The sequence below is a fragment of the Panthera leo genome, chromosome A2 (genome assembly GCF_018350215.1).
Source record: "Panthera leo isolate Ple1 chromosome A2, P.leo_Ple1_pat1.1, whole genome shotgun sequence".
NCBI lineage: Eukaryota > Metazoa > Chordata > Mammalia > Carnivora > Felidae > Panthera > Panthera leo.
In genome coordinates this window covers 124,447,509-124,471,981 of record NC_056680.1, presented here as the reverse complement: position 1 = coordinate 124,471,981, position 24,473 = coordinate 124,447,509, and the positions used below count along the sequence as shown (strand labels likewise).

General features: G+C 36.8%; 1 protein-coding gene across 2 annotated transcripts in view; it reads left to right on the top strand.

Annotated features, from left to right (window-relative positions):
• Positions 1-354: 354 nt before the first annotated feature.
• DPY19L2 (dpy-19 like 2) overlaps positions 355-24,473 on the top strand; it is a 95,968-nt gene continuing 71,849 nt past the window's right edge. The window contains exons 1-7 of one of the 2 annotated variants that reach the window (XM_042921947.1): positions 355-675; positions 802-889; positions 5,599-5,623; positions 6,965-7,052; positions 9,114-9,251; positions 21,238-21,358; positions 23,640-23,733. In XM_042921947.1, coding sequence (XP_042777881.1) covers positions 514-675; positions 802-889; positions 5,599-5,623; positions 6,965-7,052; positions 9,114-9,251; positions 21,238-21,358; positions 23,640-23,733 — 716 coding nt within the window. In that variant the 5' untranslated portion in view covers positions 355-513. Of the gene's footprint in view, positions 890-5,598; positions 5,624-6,964; positions 7,053-9,113; positions 9,252-21,237; positions 21,359-23,639; positions 23,734-24,473 lie in introns of both variants that reach the window. The other variant, XM_042921939.1, reaches the window with a different exon arrangement.

Genomic DNA, 24,473 nt, shown 5'->3' with positions numbered 1-24,473 from the left:
TTCTTTCAACTAAACTCTCTTTCCCTTTCAATTACTTCCCGACGCACAAGCTTTTGGTTGAAATAACAAAGCTAATAGGAAAAAAAAAATAATAATAATTAAATCGGAATTCCTCCTACTTCCCCTCCAGCAGGACCATGGAGCCAAGGTGTGCGCAGGGGCGGCCAGCGTCCCAGGACGCGCGCAGGGATTTGAGTGGGGCAGTGAGCCTGTGCTGCGCGCGGGGCTGGTTAGGGGGACAAGGGGTGCTCCTGGGGGATGCGCGGGATGCAGGGCGCAGGGGCTGCGCGCGTGGGATGCGCGAGGGGACCGCGCGCGGGGCCAGGGCGGTCTGGACCTCAGGCCCCTCCCTCCCGGTTTTCCGGTCGCCATGACGACCGGGCGGCCCGCAACGGCGGCGGAGGCTAGTCGTTGAGGCCGCGACCCGAGCCAGGCCCCAGCGGACCTCGCCCGACTGGGCTGGGCCTGCGCCAGCCAGAGACCCAGCTCCATCTGAACAGGGACTATGAGAAAATGGTCGGGCAAACGAGGAGTAAGCTCAAAGAAGCGGCTTCAGAGCCGGTGCAGTCCTCGCGCTCCGTGCACTCCCGGCGGCGGCGCCGGGCCACCGGAGCCGGGGAGCCGGAGATGGAGGAGTCGCAGGCGGAGACGGAAAAGCGGCAGCCGCCTTTGCCGGTAGGCGGGGGGAACCTCCCGGGGGGCTCCCGGGATTACTCGCCGCGGAGGACCCGAAACCTGAACGCGCAGAATTGCATGCAAATGGAAGTGGTCGCCAAGACCCTTCTTCTCGGCCGCTTCCAGTTCCTCAGCTGTTTGCTGGAGCAGCTCCGGGATAAGGTGCTGCAGTTTCGGAGACGACAGGTCAACAGCAGGACCTCCTTCGGCATAGGTGAGCAGAGGGGGGCGGGGGCGCCCGTGGCAAGGCCGGGAGGGCCTCTGAGCCCGGGTTTGAAGCGGTTTGGCTGAGTCGTCAAGATCAGTTTAACAAACAAGCTTAGCAGTTCTAATGACAAGGTCCAGCTCTGGAAGATCGCCGAAGAATTCCAGCCCCCCTGGTTCTTGTTTTAAAACAGAGTCCCGGGTTTGGGGGGGGGGGGCATCGTGGTCACCCCCTGTGCCACCACCAAAATGTCGTTTTAATCAGGGTAGCCATTTATCACGGGTTCTAAAAACGATAGGCTACTTCTTGGGGGCACCCATGTTCCTCTTGTACCTTAAAGCAAAATAAAGTGTTGGTTTAATTAGCTGAGAACCTTTAATAGTTTACTTCCATCTTGCTGTAGAGCTTCACTGCTTGGATTTGGGAATTTTTTTTAAAGCACTTGAAAGATTGTTTATTTACATTCTTCATTTTCTGTAGTTTAAGAGTTAATTTAAATGTTGCCGTTTCAGTAAAATCAGATTTGAGCCTAGTCCTCGTTCAGATGGGCTACTGATGTAGGTTGAAACATGGAGAAATGTCTGCTAATGTAAGTTGTTGTGATTTCTTTTAGTCATAAGCTGACTGCTGATGTTAGAGAAGAATGGGTCTCCACATGTGGGGTATTAACAAATACGAGAGGAATAATAGATGGGAATTCACACTTACATTTTATCAGATGTGTAGTTGTGGCAGCACATACATCCCACATCCAGAATCAGCGTGGACACCACGCTGTTTCACCAACCCAAACACCAGCTCCTGAGCACCCACGTCTAGCACACTGAGGGCATTCCCTGAGTGCTGGGTGAAGTAAGGACTGAATATATTAAGTGCTAGGAGAGTTCAGAAGAGGAAACTAACACTTTAAGATGGGAAGTGGGAAATAAGGTCAGCAAAGACTTTTAGGAAAAGGTGGGATTAGAATTGTGATTCAAAAGTTAACATCTGGCTGTGTGCGGCAGAGGACAGCAAGTATTAGAGGCCCGAGGAATGGCATAATTGAAGTGGAGGGAGTAAGAAAATATAAAGGTGAAGTAAGACTGCAAAGGAAGGTGACAGAAGTGGGAAGTTCACAAGGTGGGCTGGGACGAGCAGTGGAGAGTCTAACCCAAAACTTGGGTTAAGGAATTTGAACTTCATTCTGTGGAAGCAACTGATGGATTCTTTAAGGAAAGAAAAACAAAACCAACTTTTTTTTAAGGAGATGAAATGCCCGTCGTATAAAATTAACCATTTTAAAGTGAACAATTCTGTGGATACATTCACAGTGTTAGCCTTGAATAATTTTTTTTTAATTTTTTTTTAACATTTTTATTTATTTTTGAGACAGAGAGAGACAGATCATGAACGGGGGGAGGGCCAGAGAGAGAGGGAGACACAGAATCGGAAGCAGGCTCCAGGTTCTGAGCTGTCAGCACAGAGCCTGATGCGGGGCTCGAACTCACAGACTGTGAGATCGTGACCCGAGCGAAGTCGGACGCTCAACCGACTGAGCCACCCAGGTGCCCCAGCCTTGAATAATTTTAAAATCGAGTGACATGATTAACATGGTAGTGGTTTGTAAAATGGGCCCATGACGGATGGAGAATAACAGAAAAACATGATTGGAATACCAGAATCAAGGCAACAGTGGTCTTAGCGAGGGTGGCAACAGCAGGACTGGAGAGAGGAGAGGAGAGGAGAGGAGGGGAGGGGAGGGGAGGGGAGGGGAGGGGAGGGGAGGGGAGGGGAGGGGAGGGGAGGGGAGGGGAGGGGAGGGGAGGGGAGGGGAGGGGAGGGGAGGGGAGAGGAGAGAGGGGAGAGTCGTCAGAAGCATATTGTGAGGGCTGGGTAGGTGGTGAAGTAGACGAGGTGGGAGGACAGGGAGAGAGAAAGTTCAGCAATGAGGATTATAGATTTGGGAATTATCCATGTAGAAGTGAGCTGAAATTTGAGGATTGAGATTCCCAATGAGAGAAAAGTGGGCAAAGCAGAGATACTTGAGAAAACCCCTTCTACTTAGTTTTCAGAGAGGGGAGGAAAAGGAAAAGCCAGATACGCATATAAAAACAGAGGCCAGAAAAACTGGAAGAGTTGGTATAATAAAAGATGAAGAAATCTAAGAATCTGGTCAGATGCTAGAGAGAGGTTTGAAAAGCATAAGAATTTAAAGAGGCCATTGGTCATTAAAAAAAAAAAAAAAAGACCAGGAACATAGAAACATAAAAGAAAGACGTTGTGCAAGAATCTTGGCAGCAAATGGGGTTATGGGTGGGGGAGAGAATCTGTCATAGTTTGAAGTGAAGTGCTGTTAGATCAACCAAAGTGTTTTAAGGCTTAGGAGAATTGAAGGCCGAAGAGAAAGATCAAGGGGAGAGGGTGAGATTCAGGTTCCAAGAGAGGAAGTAGTTGAAGTCTTGGAATCTTTGAGAAGAGTGGAATTAGAGGCACAAATTTGAGAAGGTAACTGGAAAAGAGAGAGATAGTTCCTTTGCTGAGATAGATGGTAGAGAATAGCAAAGCAAGGATTAGTATATACAGAAATGTTAAAGTGGGTATAGAAGAAGTTAGGAGTGCTTGTATCAGATGATCTCCATTTCAGTGAAATATGAGGCTAGGTCACTTTCAGAGGTGAGATTGACAGGATACAGGATCAGGAGACATGCTTTTTATCACAGCTTTGGAAGGGACTGTGATAAGCACTTCATGCGTTTAGAATATTGGCTTCATTACACCTTATCATTTTATCAGGTGTGGAATGTGGGGTAAAGGGAAGGAATGAGAGGCATAAGAATATTTTGAAGATTTTTGGAAAGCTAGATGGCTCAAGTAGGATATTTGATCTTTTCCCTTTCCTTAAACACCATTTTTAAGAGTTTTTGCCACTATATGTAATTGCCTAGAGAGTGAGAAAGAGATTATAAATATAAGTTGAATGAGGTAGTATGTGTTTATCTTAAGGCTAATGAAACCTTATCAAAGGGGCATCTGTTTTAAGTTGAGAGAGCAGGTATAGGTTTAATTTCAAAGTGGTTCAGAGTATATTACATATGAGATAGAAAGAGCTAACATATGTAATAAATATATACTTTTTAAAAATTTTAATGTTTCTTTATTTTTGAGAGAGGGAGACAGAGTGTAAGTGGGGGGTGGGGCAGAGAGAGAGGGAGACACAGAATCTGAAGCAGGCTCCAGGCTCTGAGCTGTCAGCACAGAGCCCGATGTGGAGCTCGAACTCAAGCCATGGGATCATGACCTGAGCCAAAGTCAGATGCTCAACCGACTGAGCCACCCAGGCACCCCTGTACTTTTTCTATAAAGAGCCAGGCAGTAAATATTTCAGGCTTCACAGGTCACGTACAGTCTCCATTGCCTGTTCTTCTTCCATATCTGTACAACCCTTTACAACCCTTTAAAAATGTAACAAGCATTTTTAGCTTGTGGACAGTACAAAAACAGACCATGGGCTATAGTGGCTGATCATGTAAAATCAAGTAAATCTTCTGAGAAGTATTAAAGAGTGGTTGGGACCAGATGGTTAGGAACATGGAGAACAAGAGCTGGAGAAGCATGGCTGGGAATTTTTTTCAAAATTGCAATTTATTATTATTACTTAATTTTTTATCGACTTAATTTATTTTGTTAGTCCAGGTGAGTAATTTCTTGAATTTTTAAGAGGCTCAAATTTGTGGTTTGCTAAAATGATTTGCCAAGCATATTTGGGACAACCATAAGAAATATTATTATAAAATCTTGGAGGGGAGACAGGACATTAGGAATAGCTGAGTGAATTCACTCCTCTGTGACAGTAACAAAAGTACCTGGAAAATTGTCAGAATCAATTTTTCAAAAATTTACAAAAATAACCAAAGGGTTACAGTACTCTAGAGAACATGTATTCAAAAAACGACTGCAATTCTGTAACAACAGCAGAGTTTGTGGCGTTTTATTTAGGCCTCATCCCGTGCCCCTTCCCCAGCTCCGTTGTATCCTTGAAAACAAGCAGTGTTCCAGCCACCAGAGGAGTCATTGTTTGGAGCTCCTCAAAAAAATCTCCATACCCACAGGAGTGTCACTGTTTGACCTGTCTCCACGCCCTCTGTTAAAGCCTCATTCATAGGGCGCAGACAGGGCGGCTCTAGATGGGTCTCCCAGGCCAGGTGTCTGGGAGCAATCAAGCTCCATATATAGGGGCTTTCAGGTGTGCTGCTGAGGAAGGCATTTCCTGCATTTAACCATCTTCTGATGAGCGTGAGGGAAAGTGGTCCACGGTGGCTCCTGTAGGCTAGATTCACTTCTGAAAGGATTGAGCTGAGCATAGTGTATATATGCGCTTGTTTTCAAAATTTTATTGTAAAGAAATAGAGAATAAGAGGGAGAAGAGAGAATAAACTGAAAATCACAAAGAAGCACAAAATCAGTAATTTCATCACTCTTTTGCAATTTATGTGAATGAGATCTAGTCTTCCAAATCTTCCTTTGCTCCTCGGCCCTCCCTTGCAGAGGTGAGAACTATTCATAATTTGTTCTATGTCTGTTTGTAAATTTTTCCTATTTTATACAGATGGAATCATTTAGCCATCTTGCTAAATATGTGTGCTGTCTTAAGGCATAGAAGGGAATGCATTTGAAGTAGTTGTTTTAAGGGTATATTACGATAAAGCAGCTTTTAATGACCTTTTTGTTTGTTTTTCCAGCTGCCTTTGTGGGAGTTTTGCACTGGTAAGATTAGTTACAGTTTTAAAAGAATAAAAACATTTGGATTCAAAATTGACATTGCTGTTTGCATACAAACAATAAGACAATAACTGCTTGCTATGTGTATATAATATCTGTATACCAGTTTACACAAATTTGTTATTTAAAAAAAAACATGTGAAGCAGCATTTACAAAATAGATGCATTAAAGGAATAGTACTTATGAATTAAAATATTTTTGTGTTACCCAAGGATTCACCACTATATTTCTTAAATATCTATCTTTCTAGTGTATTATGCATGTTTATTTCATCTAAAAATTCCCTTATCTTACAGTAAATGTGTGTTGTTAGTGACATAAACATAAGTTTCAAACATAAAACATAAACATAGTGACTAAGACATAAGTTTTAGTAACACTTGTCAGCTGGAAATCAGGTAGAAATGAAATTAAAGGTGCTACTGTGGTATTACAGAATTAAATGAGCACATGTACCTTATTTTACACAAGTGACCTGTCTATAAAAACTATATGTAATTTAATATTTTTCCTCTGATGTATTTTCATTTCTATAAGAGCTCAGGAATTTTTACTCTGAGGAAGAGTGGGATCTGCCTCACATATTTTCAGTGCTGTTCTGGCCATTCAGTTTGCAGGGAGATTTTGATTTTAGAACTAAGGCTGTAATGGTAAGAAACATTTCTTATAGCTACTGTTACCCTGACATATGTATGTCTTACATGTAAATCAAGGTACGTGAAGACAGGGTTGATATATAGAAGTTTGCTTTCTGTGTATTTGGAAAGCATCTACTCGGTAAGTTAAGGATAGCAGAATTGCTGACTAATTATTACCACACGTGCTCCTATTTTCACTACACGGCTGTTTTCTTGCGTCTCACTAATAAAATATCTTGACATACAGTTCTGTGTCTCTTTGGCACCTGAAAGTCGATCCCTTTTATAGTATTTATTTTAAAACTGCTTTAATCTAAATTTATTTTTTTTTTAATTCCGCATGCTTTTTGATAGTTACAGAGGCATTTCTCCAACCTGTTACATTAGAATCACTTGTGAAACTTAAACAGAAACTTGCCTCTGTTCTGATTTAGAGACCTGGAGTGGAAGGAGGGTGGTGCAGAGAGGGAGTTTTAGATATACAATTGTGGTTAAGGAATTTCACCTCTGTACACACTGAATTATAAATGCCTAAAAATATACAAATTATTAAGCAAATTATAAAATTATCTCATTTATTACAAAACTTTATTTTTTTCATGGTTTTTGTACTTTAATACTTTAGTAATGGTTTTGAAATGTTCTTATTCTTAGAATACGGTGCATCTTTTTTTTTTTTTTTTCTAGGATGCATTTAGTAACACTTTTTGAAAATGATCGTCATTTTTCTCACCTCTCATCTTTAGAACGGGAGATGACTTTTCGAACTGAAATGGTTAGTTTCTTATAAATTAATTTGTAGTTTAAGAATAGTAAGACTATAAGGTGGAAATATATTAGGAACTGAAATGAATTTTTGTTGAATTGCACTGTTTCTCAAGCTACAACTTAGGTTTAATATTTAAATAGAAAATGTTTTAGGATTCTTTTACTTATGTCATTACCTACTCTTCTAATGCACACTTCTTTTAAAGATAGTAAAGATCACTCAGAAGAGCTGGGGAAGAAGGAAAACAAAGACAACATTTAAGAAGCGATATAGGCGTGCCAAATGTTACCAGAAATTTCTTGTCCTCACCACCGTTCATTTCCAGAAAATTTTTTATTATCCCAAACAGAAACTATACCCATTAAAAACACCAACTTCCCATGCCCCTCTCCCCAAGCCCCTCATAATCTCTGTTCTACTTTCTGTCCTTGCAGATTTATCTGCATACAATTTTTACCTCACCCACTGCTTTTTGAATCTCACCCCAGTAGCCTCCTTAAACCTTTGAAGAATTGGATACATTTAGCATATTTGTGGCATTTAAATTTTTAACATACATACTATTTCCAAAGGGAGGATATAAAATACTATTAAATGAATTGTGTAGCTGTGGGTAGGGTGTGGGCTTTGATGACAGTAACTGGATTCAGATAGCAGGTCTGTGCTTCGTTGTCTGACGGCTTGTCAGTCAACCTCTCAGATTCTCAGTAATCTCATCTGTCATCTAGAAATAATTCCAGCTTTACAGGATTTTATGGAATATGAAGGGAGATCATGAATGAAGCACATAACACAGTACCAGGCATAAAAATAACAGCTGTTGTTAACAAAAACTTATTTTTATATTTTTCTATTTCTCTAAGTATAAGACTTACGCATGTTAAATATTCTTTCATTGTAGTGTTGTCTTGCCCTCCTAAGGAGAAAGGAGCAATCCTTATATGAACTACTATTTTAGCAATCAAAACTATGGGGAAATGCTCTTTCAGACATCAGCTGAAACAGAACTTCAATCTAGTAGCCTCTAGCATTGCTTGATCTGTTAATAACAAAGTTTTATGAGCCAGGAATGAGTGTAGAGTTGAAAATTATTTTTAATGTTTTTGGAAGCATGTACTACAAGCAACATGGCCCTTTATTTGCTTTTAGATTTTAGGAAGATAAGCAGGAAATTGATAAGGAAAGTAATATTAAACAGCATGCTTTTGTTAATCTCTGAATTTTAACTAAACAGCACTTTTGCTGGCCTAATAAAGTCCTTATTTCCTATGCTAGCATAATATGCTCAGATAATCCCCTTTTCAGGACTGCGTTTGTGTCATGAACAGTGGTCAGTTGACATTTAGTTAGCTTTCACTTTGTGCAGAGCCATTAGATGGAGCTAGGAAGTAAGTTGCAAGCCTGAATCCTGTCTCATCTTTGCTTGTGACCATTGTATGTTGTTAAGGGGTGGAAAAAAGCATATGCAAAGTTGTACAAGGAGATGAAGGCTTCTCTGTTTATGCCAGAATTCATCAGATTTCAGCCTCTAGGAATCTCATAATGTGGGGGCAAAATCAGGCTTGCTGGAATTACAAATATATTGTATTCCTGTTTTTGTTTTTTTAACGTTTATTTATTTTTGAGACAGAGAGAGGCAGAGCATGAACAGGGGAGGGGCAGAGAGAGAGGGAGACACAGAATCTGAAACAGGCTCCAGGCTCTAAGCAGTCAGCACAGAGCCCGACGAGGGGCTCGAACTCACGGACCGTGAGATCATGACCTGAGCCAAAGTCGGACGCTTAACCGACTGAGCCACCCAGGCGCCCTTGTATTCCTGTTTTAAACCATAGCCAGAAAAATTCCTTGCCACATTTAACCACCCCTCCACCTGTTTTTCAAGCATACAGAAAATATGAAAGAATAGCACAGCGACAACCTGAAAATGCATGTCTTTTTTTTGAGCCCAAGAATGCAGTAGCAAGGAGAAATTAGGAAGTTTTACTATTGACTTTTTCCTTTTATTCAGAAGAAATTGTTCTAAAAACTTTCATATTTAATTATATCAATAATTTATACTTTTTAAAGGGACTTTATTATTCCTACTTCAAGACCATTATTGAAGCACCTTCATTTTTGGAAGGACTGTGGATGATTATGAATGATAGGCTCACTGAATATCCCCTTGTAATTAATACAGTGAAACGCTTCCATCTTTATCCAGAGGTGAGTACTATTTGGGAGAAAATATTTGTAGATGATCCTTTTTTTATCAGATAAAAGTAGTAAGTAAGCACAATGATGTCATAAAAGGAAGGAGACCTTTAAGGCTTGTTGACTGTGTGTCCTTATAGTTGAGCAGAGAATCAAAAATTCCTCTCCTAAATTTTAAAGACTCCAGAAACTAAGCTGACATAAACTCAAAGAAATGAACGTTCGTGTGGAAGTAATGACCAGCATACTTAGAGGAGCCAAATGGGAAGGAGTCAAGATGTGTCTAAATGGGGATAGTCTGTTGGCTTTTGAGACCCTGCAAATGGGCAATACTGGTCTCATGAAGGGACACTGAAAGTCATGAGCACTAACAGCGACCTTGGAGTTACATTAATAAAGCAAGATTTATTTAGTTACATAGTCAGAGGTCCATGAATATCTTCTAATGCTTAGCCTAAAAGAGTATGGATTTTCTAGTCTGCAGATTCTAGAAATTGGAAAAACAACAACAAAAAATTAGTTCAATTTTTGAAGTCTTAAGATAAATGCTAATTTAATGTCATGGTATGCACTACTTTTGAGTTATCTCAGAATCCAGCACGTTTGTTAAAAATTAGTGCTTTTTAAGCCTATTTCATATTGTATAGCTTTAAAAAATTATTATTCCTTTGATTTTGAAATGTTGAAAATTACAGAAATTTAGAGAAAAGAAGTGAATGTGTGATCAACCACTTAGAATAAATAAATGCTATTCTTTTGTAATTTTTGATTCAGGTATGTTAAAGCATTATAAATACAGTTAGAGTCATCTTTGTTTTGCTTCCCAGTCTGGTTTGCTCCTTCACCACTCCCACAAGCATCCACTACATGAGTATAATGTGTGTGTTCATCATTCCTGATTTTCAAGGATTGCTTCATGTGTTTTTATAAATCCATACAAATGCTCTCACACTGAGTAAAGCACTCTACAGCTTTTTCCTCACATTATATTTTTGAACCCTGTGTATGTGTATATTTTTCTTTAATTTTAACCATTTTATTAATTGCAAAATTATTTGTCCATTTTCCTCTTTGTGGATATTTAATTGTTTCCATTTTTTTAAATAGTCCCAAAGTATATATTCTTGTATATTCATAGTATATGTTCTCTAATTGTGTATAGGTGCAAGATTTTTTGGTAGGATATGTTCTAGAAGTAGAATTACTGTGTTACAGAGTATGTGTTTAGTCAACTTCATCAGATACTGCTAAATTGCTCTCTGGAGTAAATGTAGCAATTCACACTGCTGTGTAGGAGTATGTACTTTTCCTCTATCCTTACTAGATTTCAGTTTATCAAAATTTCTGATTTTGCTCTTCTAATTGCTGTGATATGCTATTTATTTTAATTTGGACTTGTGGAGCTAAGAATATTTTCATGTTTAATAGTCATTTGGGTTTTTTCTTTGTCACCACTTGATGGATGTTTTCTTATTGCTTTTTTGGCAAAATTTATATATGTTGTAGAGTAATCCTTAGTAATATGTGTTATACATATATTCTCTCTGGCTATTTTTTGTTTATTTAATCAGTTTTGCTGAGGTATAACTTACATGCAATAAAATACATTCATTTTTGAGTGTACAGTTCTTTGAGTTAAACGTTTGACAAATGTGTAAAACTGTGTAGCCACCACAATTGAATTCTGAAACATTTTCATAATTCCAAAAAGTTCCTGTGTGCTCCTTTGTGCTCCCCTCACTGAGTTGTCTCATCAGAGGAGCAGTGAGATGGAACATCCTTACTTTGTTCCTGATCTTAGTGGGAAAGCTTCAAGCTTCTCCTCAGTAAGTATAATTTTAGCTGTAGTTTTTTTTGTAGATATTCTTGATCAACTTAAGGAATTCCCTGTATTCGTAGTTTACTGAGAGTTTTTTTTAAAAGTCTTGAATAGTTGTTAAATTTTGTCAATTGCTTTTTCTACATCTATTGATATAATCTTGTAATTTTTCTTCTTTAGCCTGTTGATATGTTGGATTATATTAATTCAGTTTCAAATATTGAGCCAGCTTTACATACTGGCAGTAAATCTCACTTGGTCTGGGTATGTAAATCTTGTTATACATTGTTGGATTTGATAAGCTGATTTTTTTTTTTTTTGAGGATTTTTGCATCTATGTTCATGAAAAATGTTGTTTGTAGTGTAGTTTTTTTTGTAATATCTTTTTCTGGTTACCAAACCAAAAATGCTGGCCTCAACAAATGAGTTCATAAGCGTTCCCTCTGCTGTATCTTCTGGAGGAAATTCTAGAGAACTAGTATACTTTCTTCCTTAAATGTTCGGTAGAATTTAGTAGTAAACCCATCTGGGCCTGATGCGTTCTGATTTGGAAGGTTATTATTGTTAAATTTATTTAATAGATATAGTCCTATTCAGATTGTCTATTTCTTCTTGTGTGAGTTTTGGCAACATTGTGTCTTTTAAGAAATTGGCTCATTTAGATTGTGAAATTTATGGGCAAAGGGTTGCTCATTGCTTTATTATTTGCTGAATGTCAATGGGATCTGTAGTGATGTCCTCTCTTTCCTTTCTGATATTAGTAATTTGTGTCTTCCCTTTTTTTCTCAGTTAACCTGGCTAGAGACTTATCAATTTTATTGATGTTCTGTTGTTAGATGCACGCATGGTGAGGATTATGTCATGTGGAATTGACCCCTTTATTATAATGTAATACCATTCTCCACCCGTGACAACTTTCTTATGGTAAAGTCTGCTCTGTTTGGGATTAGTATAGCTACTCCCACTTTCCTTTAATTAGTGTTAGCATAGTATATCTTACTCCATTTATTTTTAATATATAGGTGTCTTTATTTTTAAAGTTGGGTGTTTTTTTTTTTTCTTTCTTTTTTTTTTTTTTTAATAATATATGGTTGTGGGGCACCTGGCTGGCACAGTCAGTAGAACATCCGGCTTTTGATCCCAGGACCATGAGTTGAAGCCCCACTTTGGGTGTTAAGCCTGCTTAAAAACAAAAACAAAACCCACGTATGATTGGGTCTTGTTTTCTGATCCTTTCTGACAGTCTCTGTCTGTTGATTGGTACATTTAGATCATTGACATTCAAAGTAATAATTGATAAACTTGGACTGATATCTACTGTGTTTCTTGCTGTTTTCTATTTGTGGCCTTTGTTCTTTTTACTATTTTGACCAACAGTCTTTCTGTGCCTTTTTTGGTTTTAATTGAACTTTTACATTATTACATTTTCTCTCCTTTTTTAGGGTATCAGTTATAATTCTTTTTTTTTTTTTTTTTTTTTTTTTTTACTTTTTTTGGTTGCCATAGAGTTTACAATACACATTTAGACTAATCCAAGACCACTTTCAAATAACATTAAATCACTTCCACGGTAGTGCCAGTACCTTATAATAACAAAATAATGGTAATTCCTCCCTCCCAACCCCTGAATCCTTTATGTTATTAATGTCATCTATACATAAGCTTACACGCATTCATAATGATACATAGTTGAATACATTGTTGCTATTACTATTTTGAACAAAACTTATATATGTTAGATCAATTAAGAATAATAAAAAGGAAACTTTTTATCTTCACTTTTCTTATTTTGATGCTCTTTTTTTTCCTTATGTAGATTCAATGTCTGATCTATATCTTTTTCTATCCCCTCTAAAGAACTTTTTTACAAAGTTCCTCAATTTTTGTTTGTCTGAGAAAGTCTTTATTTCTCCTTCACTTTTAAAGGATATTTTCACATGATACAGAATTCCATGTTGGGTTTCTTTTTCTCCCAGCACTTTAAACATTATCAGTCCAGTTTCCTCTTGTTTGAATGGTTTCTGAGGAGAAGTCAGATGTAATTCTTTGCTGTACTCCTGTGTAAGTAAGATGTGTTTTTTCTTCTTGCTTCTTTCAGAATTTTTCCTTTGTCTTCGATTTTCTGTAGTTTAAATAACTATATGTGTAGATTTTTTTTCTTTTTTTCTTTTTTTCTTTTTTTTTTTTGGCATTTATCATGCTTGGTGTTCTCTGAGCTTCCTGGATCTGTGGTCTGACATCAATTTGAGGGAATTCTTTTCTTTTTTATGTTTATTTATTATGAGAGAGAGAGAGAGAGAGCACACAAGCAGGGAAGAGGCAGTGAGAGAGGGATAGAGAGAATCCCAAGCAGGCTCCGCACTGTCAGCACAGAGCCAGATGTGGGGCTTGATCTCATGAACCTGTGAGATCATAACCTGAGCTGAAACCAAGAGTCAGTCATACACTTAGCCTACTGAGCCATCCAGGTGCCCATGACATTAATTGGAAGGAATTCTGAGCCATTTCAAATATTTCTTCTTTTCCCTTCTCTCTTCTCCTTCTGGTATTCCCATTATATGTAGGTACACTTTTTGTTGTTGTCCCACGGTTCTTGAATATTCCAGGATTTTTTTTGTTATTTTTTTGTTTTGTCTTTTTTTTATTTTTGCTTTTCAGTTTTGAAGTTTCTATTGAAATATATTCAAGCTCAGAGATTCTTTCCTCATCCATGTCCAGTCTACTAATAAGCCTATCAAAGGCATTCTTGATTTCTGTTATTTATTTATTTATTTATTTATTTATTTATTTATTTATTTATACATACATACATACATACATACATACATACATACCTCTAGCAATTGTTTTTGGTTCTTTCTTAGGATTTCTCTTTCTGATTACATTACCCATCTGTTCTTGCATGCTATTTACTTTATCCATTAGAACCTTTATCATATTAATAATAGTTGGTCTGAATTCCCAATTTGATAATTACAACATCCCTGCTTTGTCAGGTTCTGATGCTGTTCTGTTTCTTCAAACTTGTTTTTAGCTTTTAGTATGGCTTGTAATTGTTTCTTAATAGCTGGACCTGGGTGAAAGAACCACTGTCAATAAGCTTCCAGTAGCGTGGTGATAAGAGGCATTCTATAATCCTATTAGTAGGTGTCAGTCTTCTATGAACCTGTGCCTCTGGGCTGTAAACTTCACAAGTGCTTCTCAGGTTTTTTCCTCCCACTTAGGTGCAACAAGATGACTAGATAGGGCTGAAATTTGGTATTTCCCCGATTTCCCTGTGTGTTGGGCTCTGATAAAACCCTAGCAGGTTAGGCTCTAGTAAAATAATTTCTCCTGAGACAGGCTTTGTTAAGAAAAACACAGTGCTCTGGTCCTTTTTCCACTTCCCCTGCCAGAAGTGGGAGGGTATTTTTCTCTGATGGTCACTGTAAGAACCTGTTGAGCTCATAGAAGTAAAACTCATAAATATCTGGCACTTCCCTATTACTGGGTCTCCCTGGAGTTTGTGATTCTCAGACTTGTCTACCCTGTGCCTCCAGCAATTTATCAATTATAGTTTAGTTTTTCCTACTCTCCAACTGGTTCCCATGGAGGTTTTTGCTCATGGGTTTCTGTTCCACTAAGTTGTGATTCTCTCAATTTACCTGTCATTTTCAAATTTGGGGAGCAGGAGTTTGCCTTGTGACCTAACCTCTCTTATGGATCTAAGAATTACTGAACTTTTAGTTTGTTCAACTTTTTACTCGTTAGGATGAAGTTGCAACTTATGAGCTTCTTAGATGCTGGACTTGGAAACTTTGTATTTCATTTTTATTCAATTTAATATATATATTTTTTTATTTCCCTTGAGACTTTCTGTTTGATCCATGGATTTTTTAGAAGTGGGTTTTTTAGTTTCCAAGTGTTGGGAGATTTCCTTTTTATCTTCCTGTTACTCATTTGTGGCTTAAATTCGTTGTGTTTAGAAAACACACTTTGTATCATTTTGATTCTTTTAAATTTGTTGAGGTTTGTTTTATGGCCCAGAATATGGTCCTCTTGAGATATATTCTGTGGGCACTTGAAAAAAGTATGTATTACATTATTATTGGGTGAAGTATTTTATAAATGTTGATTAGATGCTGTTGGATGATGGTGGTGGTGATATTTTCTCAGTGCTTGCTGATTTTCTATCTAGCATCTATCCATTGTTGAGAGAGGAATGCTGAAGTCTTCAACTATAATTGTGGATTCATCTATTTCTCCTTTTAGGTCTATCAGTTCTTCATATATTTTACAGCAGTGTGTGAAGTGCATAGGCATTTAGGATTGCTGTCTTCTTGTTGGATTTTTATTATTATATAATAATCCTACCCCCTTCACTTATAAATTGTTTGCTCTGAAGCCTACTTTTCCTGATACTAACATAGTTACTTTTTTCTTTTGATTAATGTGTATATGGTATCTTTTTTCATCCTTATACTTTCAGTCTGCCTTTCTCATTATATTTGAAGTGAGTTTCTTGTAGATAGTTGAGTTATGTTTTTTAATTGTCAATCTCACGTTTTTTAATTTTGTATTTTACCACTTACATTTAATGTAATTATTAATTTGTTTCAGCTTGAGTCTGTTATTTTTTGTTTTCTGTTTGTCCTTGGGTTTTCATTTCTCTGTTTTCTTTTTTTTTTTTTTTGTCTTCCTATGGGTTATTTGAAGATTTAAAAATTATATTTTGATTTGTCTATACTTCTTGAATATATCTCCTTATGTAGCTTTTTTAGTGGTTGTTGTAGATATTACATATATGTAACTTATTACAGTCTATTGCTGTTATCATTTTACTAGTTCAAATAGTGCATAAAACTTACCCCCTTTTACATCTCTTTACCCTTCTCCCTTTATAACATCATCATCTTAAATAATTCCTCTACATCCATTTAAAACTACATCAGACAGACAGTACTATGATATTTGTTTTACCCTTCAAACTTTTTTTTTTTTTTTTAATTTGAGAAGGGAAATCTATTTTACTTCAGTCATTAAAAAAAATTCCCTCCTTGGACAGCTGGGTGGCTTAGTCAGTTAAGCATCTGACTTTGGTTCAGGTCATGACCTCACAGTTCATGGGTTCAAGCCCTGCATTGGGCTCTGTGCTGACAACTCAGAGCCTGGAGCCTGCTTCAGATTCTGTTTTTCCCTCTCTCTTCCCCTCCCCTGTGCTCCTTGTCTCTGTCTGTCTGTCTGTCTGTCTCTCTCTCTCTCTCAAAAATAAATAAACATTAACAAATTAAAAAAAAAATTCCTTCCTTCTTGATGTTCTAAGATGCCTTCTTTTAGGGTAAGTCTGCTAGCAACATATTTTCCTAGTTTGTTGTTTGGTTTTTTTTTTGTTCCATCCCTCATGTCCAACTCCCTTTAATTCTTAAAGGCTGTATTTTGCTGGTTATAGGATTCTAGGTTGACAGTTTTTTCTTTCAGCATTTGGTAAAGGTGCCACTTCATTCTGGCCCTTCATGGTTTCTGATGAGAAATCTGTCATCAGTTGAATTTTTTTTTTTTCCTTTAGGTAAGATTTTGTTTTCTTACTCGTTGCTTTCAATATTTTTCTTTTTCAGTTTTCACAAGTGTTCAAAAGTGTGATGTGTCTTGGTGAGGATTTCTTTGGTTTTATACTATTTTTTGTTTGCTCAGCTTTGGTTTCCTCTTTTCTCTTTTCAAAACTTCAGTGATAAAAAATGTTAGATTTTTTTGTAGTAGTCCAAGAGATCCATAGATAACCTTATTTTTTTCAGTCTGTTTTTTTTTTTTTCTGTTATTCAGAGCAATTTCTATTGTTATATCTGCTAGTTCACTGATTATTCTCATCTATCCCCCTCATTCTCCTGTTAAGTTCATCCATTGAGTTTTAATTTTGGTTATTGTATTTTTCAGTTCTAAAATTTTTTGTTTGTTTCTTTCATATCTTCTATTTTTTTGCTAAAACTTTCAATTTCTTGACTAAGACTTTTCTGTGTTTTTATTTGTTTCAAGTACATTCATAATTGACTCATTGGAGTCATCTTGTTACTGCCAGATGGGTATGGAAGTCCATATTCTTCCCCTGGCCTCTGTTAACCCCAAGGTGGGGGTACTCTTCATTGCCATTGAAGGGATCAGAATCTGACTAACTCTGTGATCTCTATAGACACCATAATGTGGATGGCTTTGTTACCCCTGGGTGGTAATGAAAGCCCTGACTCTTCACTAGGCCTCTTCTGACATTACCCCACTGAGAAAGGAAAGGGTTAAGTTATTTCTGGTTAGGGTAGAAGTCCAGGCTCCCTACATGGTCTATACTGACACCATGAAGATAGAGAGCTTCCTAGTTGGTTTTCTCCTACAACATCCCAGTGGGTAAGTTGGGGTGACTTGTTAAACCCTAAAGAAGGTTGAAGTCTCTTCTCAATTTGACCTTTGTTGGTAGGAGTGGGACCACATGTTTTTATTGTTGTTTTCTGTGGTTTTTGGTTGAGAGATATTATTGTCTATAAAATTTTTATGTATTCCTGGGCCTCTGCTTTCCTGGTCCTTTAGCTAGAGAGAGAAGGCTTTTGTTGGTCTTTTTTTTTTTTTTTTTTTTTTTAAATCAAATTTATTACCACGTGTATTCAAGTACTATGACCAAGGGTATGAGAATAGATTGGCTGTGTTTGCAACTTGTTTACAAAAGCCATTCAAGGAGTTAGGTTCACACATTTTCATTTTGACTCGAGAATATAGCTTTGCATATTACCTAGAAAGACGCCATGCATAAGCAAAGGTCATGATTTTTAAAAAGTGCTACATCTCCTTTCTCCTCATTTATTTTTTATTTTTATTTTTTCAATATATGAAGTTTATTGTCAAATTGGTTTCCATACAACACCCAGTGCTCATCCCAAAAGGTGCCCTCCTCAATACCTATCACCCACCCTCCCCTCCCTCCCACCCCCCATCAACCCTCAGTTTGTTCTCAGTTTTTAACAGTCTCTTATGCTTTTGCTCTCTCCCACTCTAACCTCCTTTTTTTTTTTTCCTTCCCCTCCCCCATGGGTTTCTGTTAAGTTTCTCAGGATCCACATAAGAGTGAAACCATATGGTATCTGTCTTTCTCTGTATGGCTTATTTCACTTAGCATAACATTCTCCAGTTCCATCCTTGTTGCTACAAAGGGCCATATTTCATTCTTTCTCATTGCCATGTAGTACTCCATTGTGTATATAAACCACAATTTCTTTATCCACTCATCAGTTGATGGACATTTAGGCTCTTTCCATAATTTGGCTATTGTTGAGAGTGCTGCTATAAACATTGGGGCACTATGTATCAGTATTCCTGTATCCCTTGGGTAAATTCCCAGCAGTGCTATTGCTGGGTCATAGGGTAGGTCTATTTTTAATTTTCTGAGGAACCTCCACACTGCTTTCCAGAGTGGCTGCACCAATTTGCATTCCCACCAACAGTGCAAGAGGGTTCCCGTTTCTCCACATCCTCTCCAGCATCTATAGTCTCCTGATTTGTTCATTTTGGCCACTCTGACTGGTATGAGGTGATATCTGAGTGTGGTTTTGATTTGTATTTCCTGTTGGTCTTTTTTGTGTCTGCGCCCATTGGTGTTTCTGTTGCCAGGATCTTTAACACCAATTCTGAGAAAATGAGGCAAAAAGAAAGTCCCAGAAACTCATCACCATTTTGTGCCTTAGGTCGGTCCTAAGATCCCTGGCTAGCTTGCCTTTTCTCTACCTTTCAAAGTTTTCTTACATTTGATTTATATAATTCCCAAGAGCTTTAGTCTCACTTAGAGAAATAGGAGAAAGTACATCTACTCCATCTTTCCCAAAACAGAAATTCATAGTATTTAAACATTTATATGTTGTTTTTTCATTTGGGTTCTGTTCAAGTTATTTTTTAATTTCCAATATGGTTTTTCCTTTGACCCATCGTATATTTGGTATTGTGTTGTTTAATTTTGGTTTCTAGCTTTATTTTTCTTTCCTTTTCTTTTCTCTTCTTTCTTTCCTTCTTTCTTTCTTCTTTTCTTTTTTTATTTCTGTAAGTACTTCTCAATGTCATTTGCAATAGTAACAATTGTATAGTATGGACCTGCCTGAGATCTAAGATGAAAGAAGCAGTTTTCTGTACCAGCTTTGACTATTTCCCAGCTAACCCTTCAGAGACACTCTTCTGTTCTTACTTCTGTGATTACCTGTGTAACTATAGCATGAATGCAAAAATCAAAAGACAACCTATTTCTTGAATCTTCCACTTTAGTTGATGTTGACTTACTCTGTGTGTAGGATGAGGATTTAGTTTACTACACTAGCTCCCTTTCTCCCAGCCTTTGATACTTATTTTCACTTTTTTGGTTATTTTTAGAACTTTATATAGTAAAATCTCTGTTTCTTGTTTCCTTAATTTCCAACAGTATGGTCTCTTAGCTAATTTTTTTCTTTTCACTTGTTCAGAGATACTTATTGAATAATTAGCAGTTTTCAGTTTCCTTGATGTTATGAAAGAGTAATCATGATAATGTAAACTTGATAGCATTATAAGGGACGAGGCAACAAGGAGTCATTCAATCTCATTTCCCGTTGCGTAGATACAATGTGGAGATCTGGATTTGCATGCAACCTTCTCTAGTTCTGCAGTGTTGAAGTGGACTTCCATACTTTTTGCGTTCATCAGGGGATTAATTTCTCACCTACAGCTGAAAGTGTTAAGTGTGGAACAATATGTTTTAAAAAGGCAAAGCATTTAATGCTTAACTGTATGCCAGTATGTAATTTCTCATCTCCCATCACTCTTACAAGATGGTTATCACTAATGTCCTTTTAGAGATGAGGTGTGTGAGGTTCAGAGGTTGAAGGATTGGTTACTTCAGACTATCAAAACCATAACTTACAGAGTCAGAATTTGAGTTTAATTCTGACTTCAAAGCAGTGCTTCCCTATTATATCAAGCTACCTTCCAGAAAGGAGTATAATTCTAGATTTAGCACATGCATTTAATGTAATAAAGTTTTTGTACATGGGTGATAAATACACAAGAATATATAACTTTTTGCATAAGGCCAGTTTTATACAAGTAAGTGATAAAACAGTAAATCTATACTTTTCGTATATGGAAAGATGTTTATTATGTTTGGTGATGCATATTACATTAGCATCTTAGATAATATATAATCCTGAATCACTTTAGCTCTGTGTGTGTTTTTGTATACCAAGGGGGAAACTGGAGGTATGATCACCAAAATACTAAAAATAGATCTAGGTGGTTTTCACTTTCACTTTAAACTCTTTACTTATTTATTTTTTTATTTCTTTTCCCAATGATTTTGTATTATTCCCAAATCTATAAAATTATTTTTTTAAAATCTCCCAACCATGAGCATTTTGTTGTAATTTTCTGTTGTTGTCCTTTTCCCTTGTCTTTAAACTTCACCAAAGTGGATTGCAGATTGGGAAGAATTAGTTAATTAAATCTGCTTGGTTTAAGTTTTGTTTTGTTTTTTTAATTTTTTTTATTTTTGAGAGAGAGACAGAGACAGAGACAGAGTGTGAGCAGGGGAGGGGCAAAGAAAGAGGGAGACACAGAATCTGAAGCAGGCTTCAGGCTCTGAACTGTCAGCACAGAGCCTGATGTGGGGCTTGAACCCACGAACTGTGAGATCATGACCTAAGCCAAAGTTGGACACTTAACCAACTGAGCCACCTGCTTGGTTAAAGTTTTAATGGGCGCAGGAGCTATTATCCCATATGCAGTTGGTTTTATATTTTGTAGACTATAAAGAAAATAAATTCAGTAAATGAAATGTTATGAAATATTCCCGTAAATCATTGTATTTTGCTATTAATAACCACCATATTTTAACTATGTACTATTATACTTGATTTTACAGCTACTGTTATTTATGTTGTAGAATTGATTACAAGAACATATTACAGAGATATTGATCATAACATACATTTTTGTAGATGTGCATTAATTAGTAATACACAACTTTAGTTTATTGTGTATATATATATATAATTTTAAAAGGACTGTTTTCCAAGTGAAATGATTTAAATAAATTTGTCAAATGTTTATAACGTCAAAGGAAGCCATCATAAAGTAGTATTTTGGAAAAAGTTTTCTTATGAAGATATTTTTCTCCATCATCTCTTTTTGTTTTTGTCTTTGTAGGTGATTATAGCCTTCTGGTATCGTATATTTGTGGGAATAATGAGTTTATTTGGGCTAGAAGCTAAGACCTGCTGGAATGTCACCAGAGTAGAACCTTTAAATGAAGTTCAAAGTTGTGAAGGCAGGTTTCTTTCTAAATGGTGCCATGTTGTCATATTTACAAAAATGTTTTATAGAGCGGTGACTCATTTTAAGAATTATAAATTACTGTGATTTGTTTTCTTTAAAACACTGTAGAGCTGATTAAAAGAGTATAAATAGAATAAAAAGATTTAAAAAAAGTTTTGGGGTAGTTTAAATGTATAAAATTGGGGGATGTAAACAGTCAAATATCTACCTGTAATTGTTCGTGTAAAAATTTGGTTATGCATACATACATAAAAATCAAATGTGCAATTAATAGATTGCTTTAGAAATACTGTTTCTTATATTCTCACAGTTCATGAATAGTTCTACTTGAACTCTCCGTATACATCTTCATTGGCACCTTTGTCAAAGAACCCCGTTTGGAATCCTCAGTTTCCCAGGATCTATAATTGTCACTTCTATTTAAGATATTTGTCGTTTAGCACTTTTAAAGTCTAAGAACTTTATTCAAAGTCACATTTATCTACTTGCATAATATTTGCATTTCTTATTTCTTCATATTCTCTACATGACTACTTAACTGTATTTTATAAATATATTTTTTAGATTTGTTTATACAACATTTATTTCTTAGAATGTCCGCTAAATCTGTGTTTCTGTATTTTCCTTACATTTTTCTAATTTTCTCAGCTGATCTTTGTAGCATCTAAAATAGCATTGATAGGGGATAGTTGAGGGGCGATTAGACTTTTTTTGTACAAAGTAATCAAGAAAATGTTTCATAAAATGAGAAACTTTGTAATGACTCAGCTTAGAAGTTAACATTTTTTTCTGAAGGATGGGGAAAAATTGCCATATATGTGTGTGTGTATATATGACACATATATATATGTACACACACACATATATGATGTTTATTAAGTTGCCACTAAGTGATAGGTTATTGTTTGCACTTAGAACCCAGATGAGCCAGGTAGGCATAGACCTTACCCTCATAGAGTTTACACGTAAGAGGGGTGTTAGTGGTTACAACTGTGATGGATATCGTAAATAAGAAAATAAGGTTGCTGAGTTTAGGAGTAAAAGAGAAGTGTTTCAAGATTAGGAACCAGAATATTCAGAAGTCCTGACTCAAGAGAGAACTGAAAGAAGGCTAGACTTTTGGGAGCAGAGAGAGAAAGAAGAAAAAATGGTGTGAAGTGATGCTAGCAATGTAAGGAAGGGTCAGAAACAAAAGGCCACATGCTGGTTAAGGATTTTGTATTTTGTACTTTATTCATTGAAGAATGTTAGCAGATTAACATTTTAAAAACATTATTTTGACAGTTGTATGGAAAATATATTAGTAAAGGACAAAAGTGGGTTTAGTGAGACCAGGAGGAGACTATTAAGCTCTTAGCAAGTGATTGCGGTTGTTGTGTGTGTGTTGGGGGCGGGGGGGGGGGGGGGGGGGGGGAGATAACTGGGAAATGCAGAGATTTGTGGGATATTGGAAGTAGAATTGACAAGATTGGGTAACCGATTGATGGGGGAGGGGAAAGTGAGTGAAGTCCTGTTAACATTGGTTTCTGGCTTAAGTGATAGTTTCTTTGAATGGAAAAAAACTTTTTAAAAGTAGCAGGTTTGGGGTGCCCGGGTGGCTCAGTCAGGTAAGCTTCTGACTTCAGCTTAGGTCATGATCTCATAGTTTGTGAGTTCAAGCCCTACATCAGGCTTTGTGCTGACAGCTCAGAGCCTGGAGCCTGCCTCAGATTCTGTATCTCCCTCTTTCTGACCCTCCCCCACTCATGCTCTCTCTTTCTCTCTCTCAAAAATAAATAAACATTGAAAAGATGTTTTAAGGAGCAGGTTTGAATTGCTACATTAGTTTGAGATACCTAGGAGACCTGAAAGTGGGGAGGTCAAGTGGCTACCTGCCTGGATACATAGAGGAAGAAGAAAGTCGCAAAGGATAAAAATAATGCAGTAGGTCTTCTACTGTAATACAGCAAGTGACTTTACAGAGAATTCTAGATACTGAACAATAGCAACATCACCTAAACAAAATAATACACCACCAACTAATCATTGCAGTATAATAATACTTCATTAGGGCAACGTATAAATGTAACTACAATAAAGTGTAAAATACAAATGTAATAATACCTGATATAAGGGGAAGGTACTTATGTAACTATTAAGTAGAGCAGCAATCTGAAAAGCAAATGTTTTCAGCAAGTTCTGAACCCTTGAATCCAAGGCACTGAGACAGTTATGCCCAATTGCCTTATAGTCATTTATTCACGAAGTACTAATAATCTGTGTCTTTTTTAAAGGATTGGGAGACGCTGCTTGCTTTTATGTTGCTGTGATTTTTATTTTAAATGGAGTAATGATGGGATTGTTCTTCATATATGGTGCATACCTGAGGTAAGATTACTGTGTTAGATCTTTCAGTGGACCTATAAAGACTGGCTGACATTTTCTGATTAAATGAAAAGGATAATTATGAGATTAATTGATTAATAGTATGAAATTTTATACATTTATTTTATTTTTTTCAGAAACTTAGTTAATATCACGCAACCAGAAACTAAAGCTGTCACTTAAAGGCCTCTCTTTTAATCCTTCTGGGTTTTGTTTTTGTTTTGTTTTTGTTTTTGTTTTTGTTTTTTTTTTAAGACTAAGATTCCTTAACAAAGCCTTTAGTGAGAATACCACCAGGCCATATGTAAAATTATTATAACATTAGAGGAATCTTTGGTTGGCATTAGTGACTGATTATTTCTAATTTTAATGTCTGTACATGTGAAATTAAGAAAGTATAAAAGAAAACATATATCACTATGGCAGACACTTATATTTGATAGCCTATGTTTCTTGTTAATGGTACCACAATTTGGTTTAGGGTAGCAGTGTGTCCAGTCTCAGGTGATAGGTTGAAGTTAATTATGATAATCATGTAATCTGCTTCCCACTCTCCATTGCTTCTTGGGATGGCCATATGAGTTAGTTTTTTCATCGAAAAATATGATGAAATCAGTCTTGTTTATACTTAGGAAAGCATTTGTCTTTCTGACAAAAGGATAGATTTCAGCTGTCTTTTCTCTGTCTTCTGCTTTTAAACTTTAGGGTGATGCTTAGAGTTGCTGCACTCATCTTGTGACCAA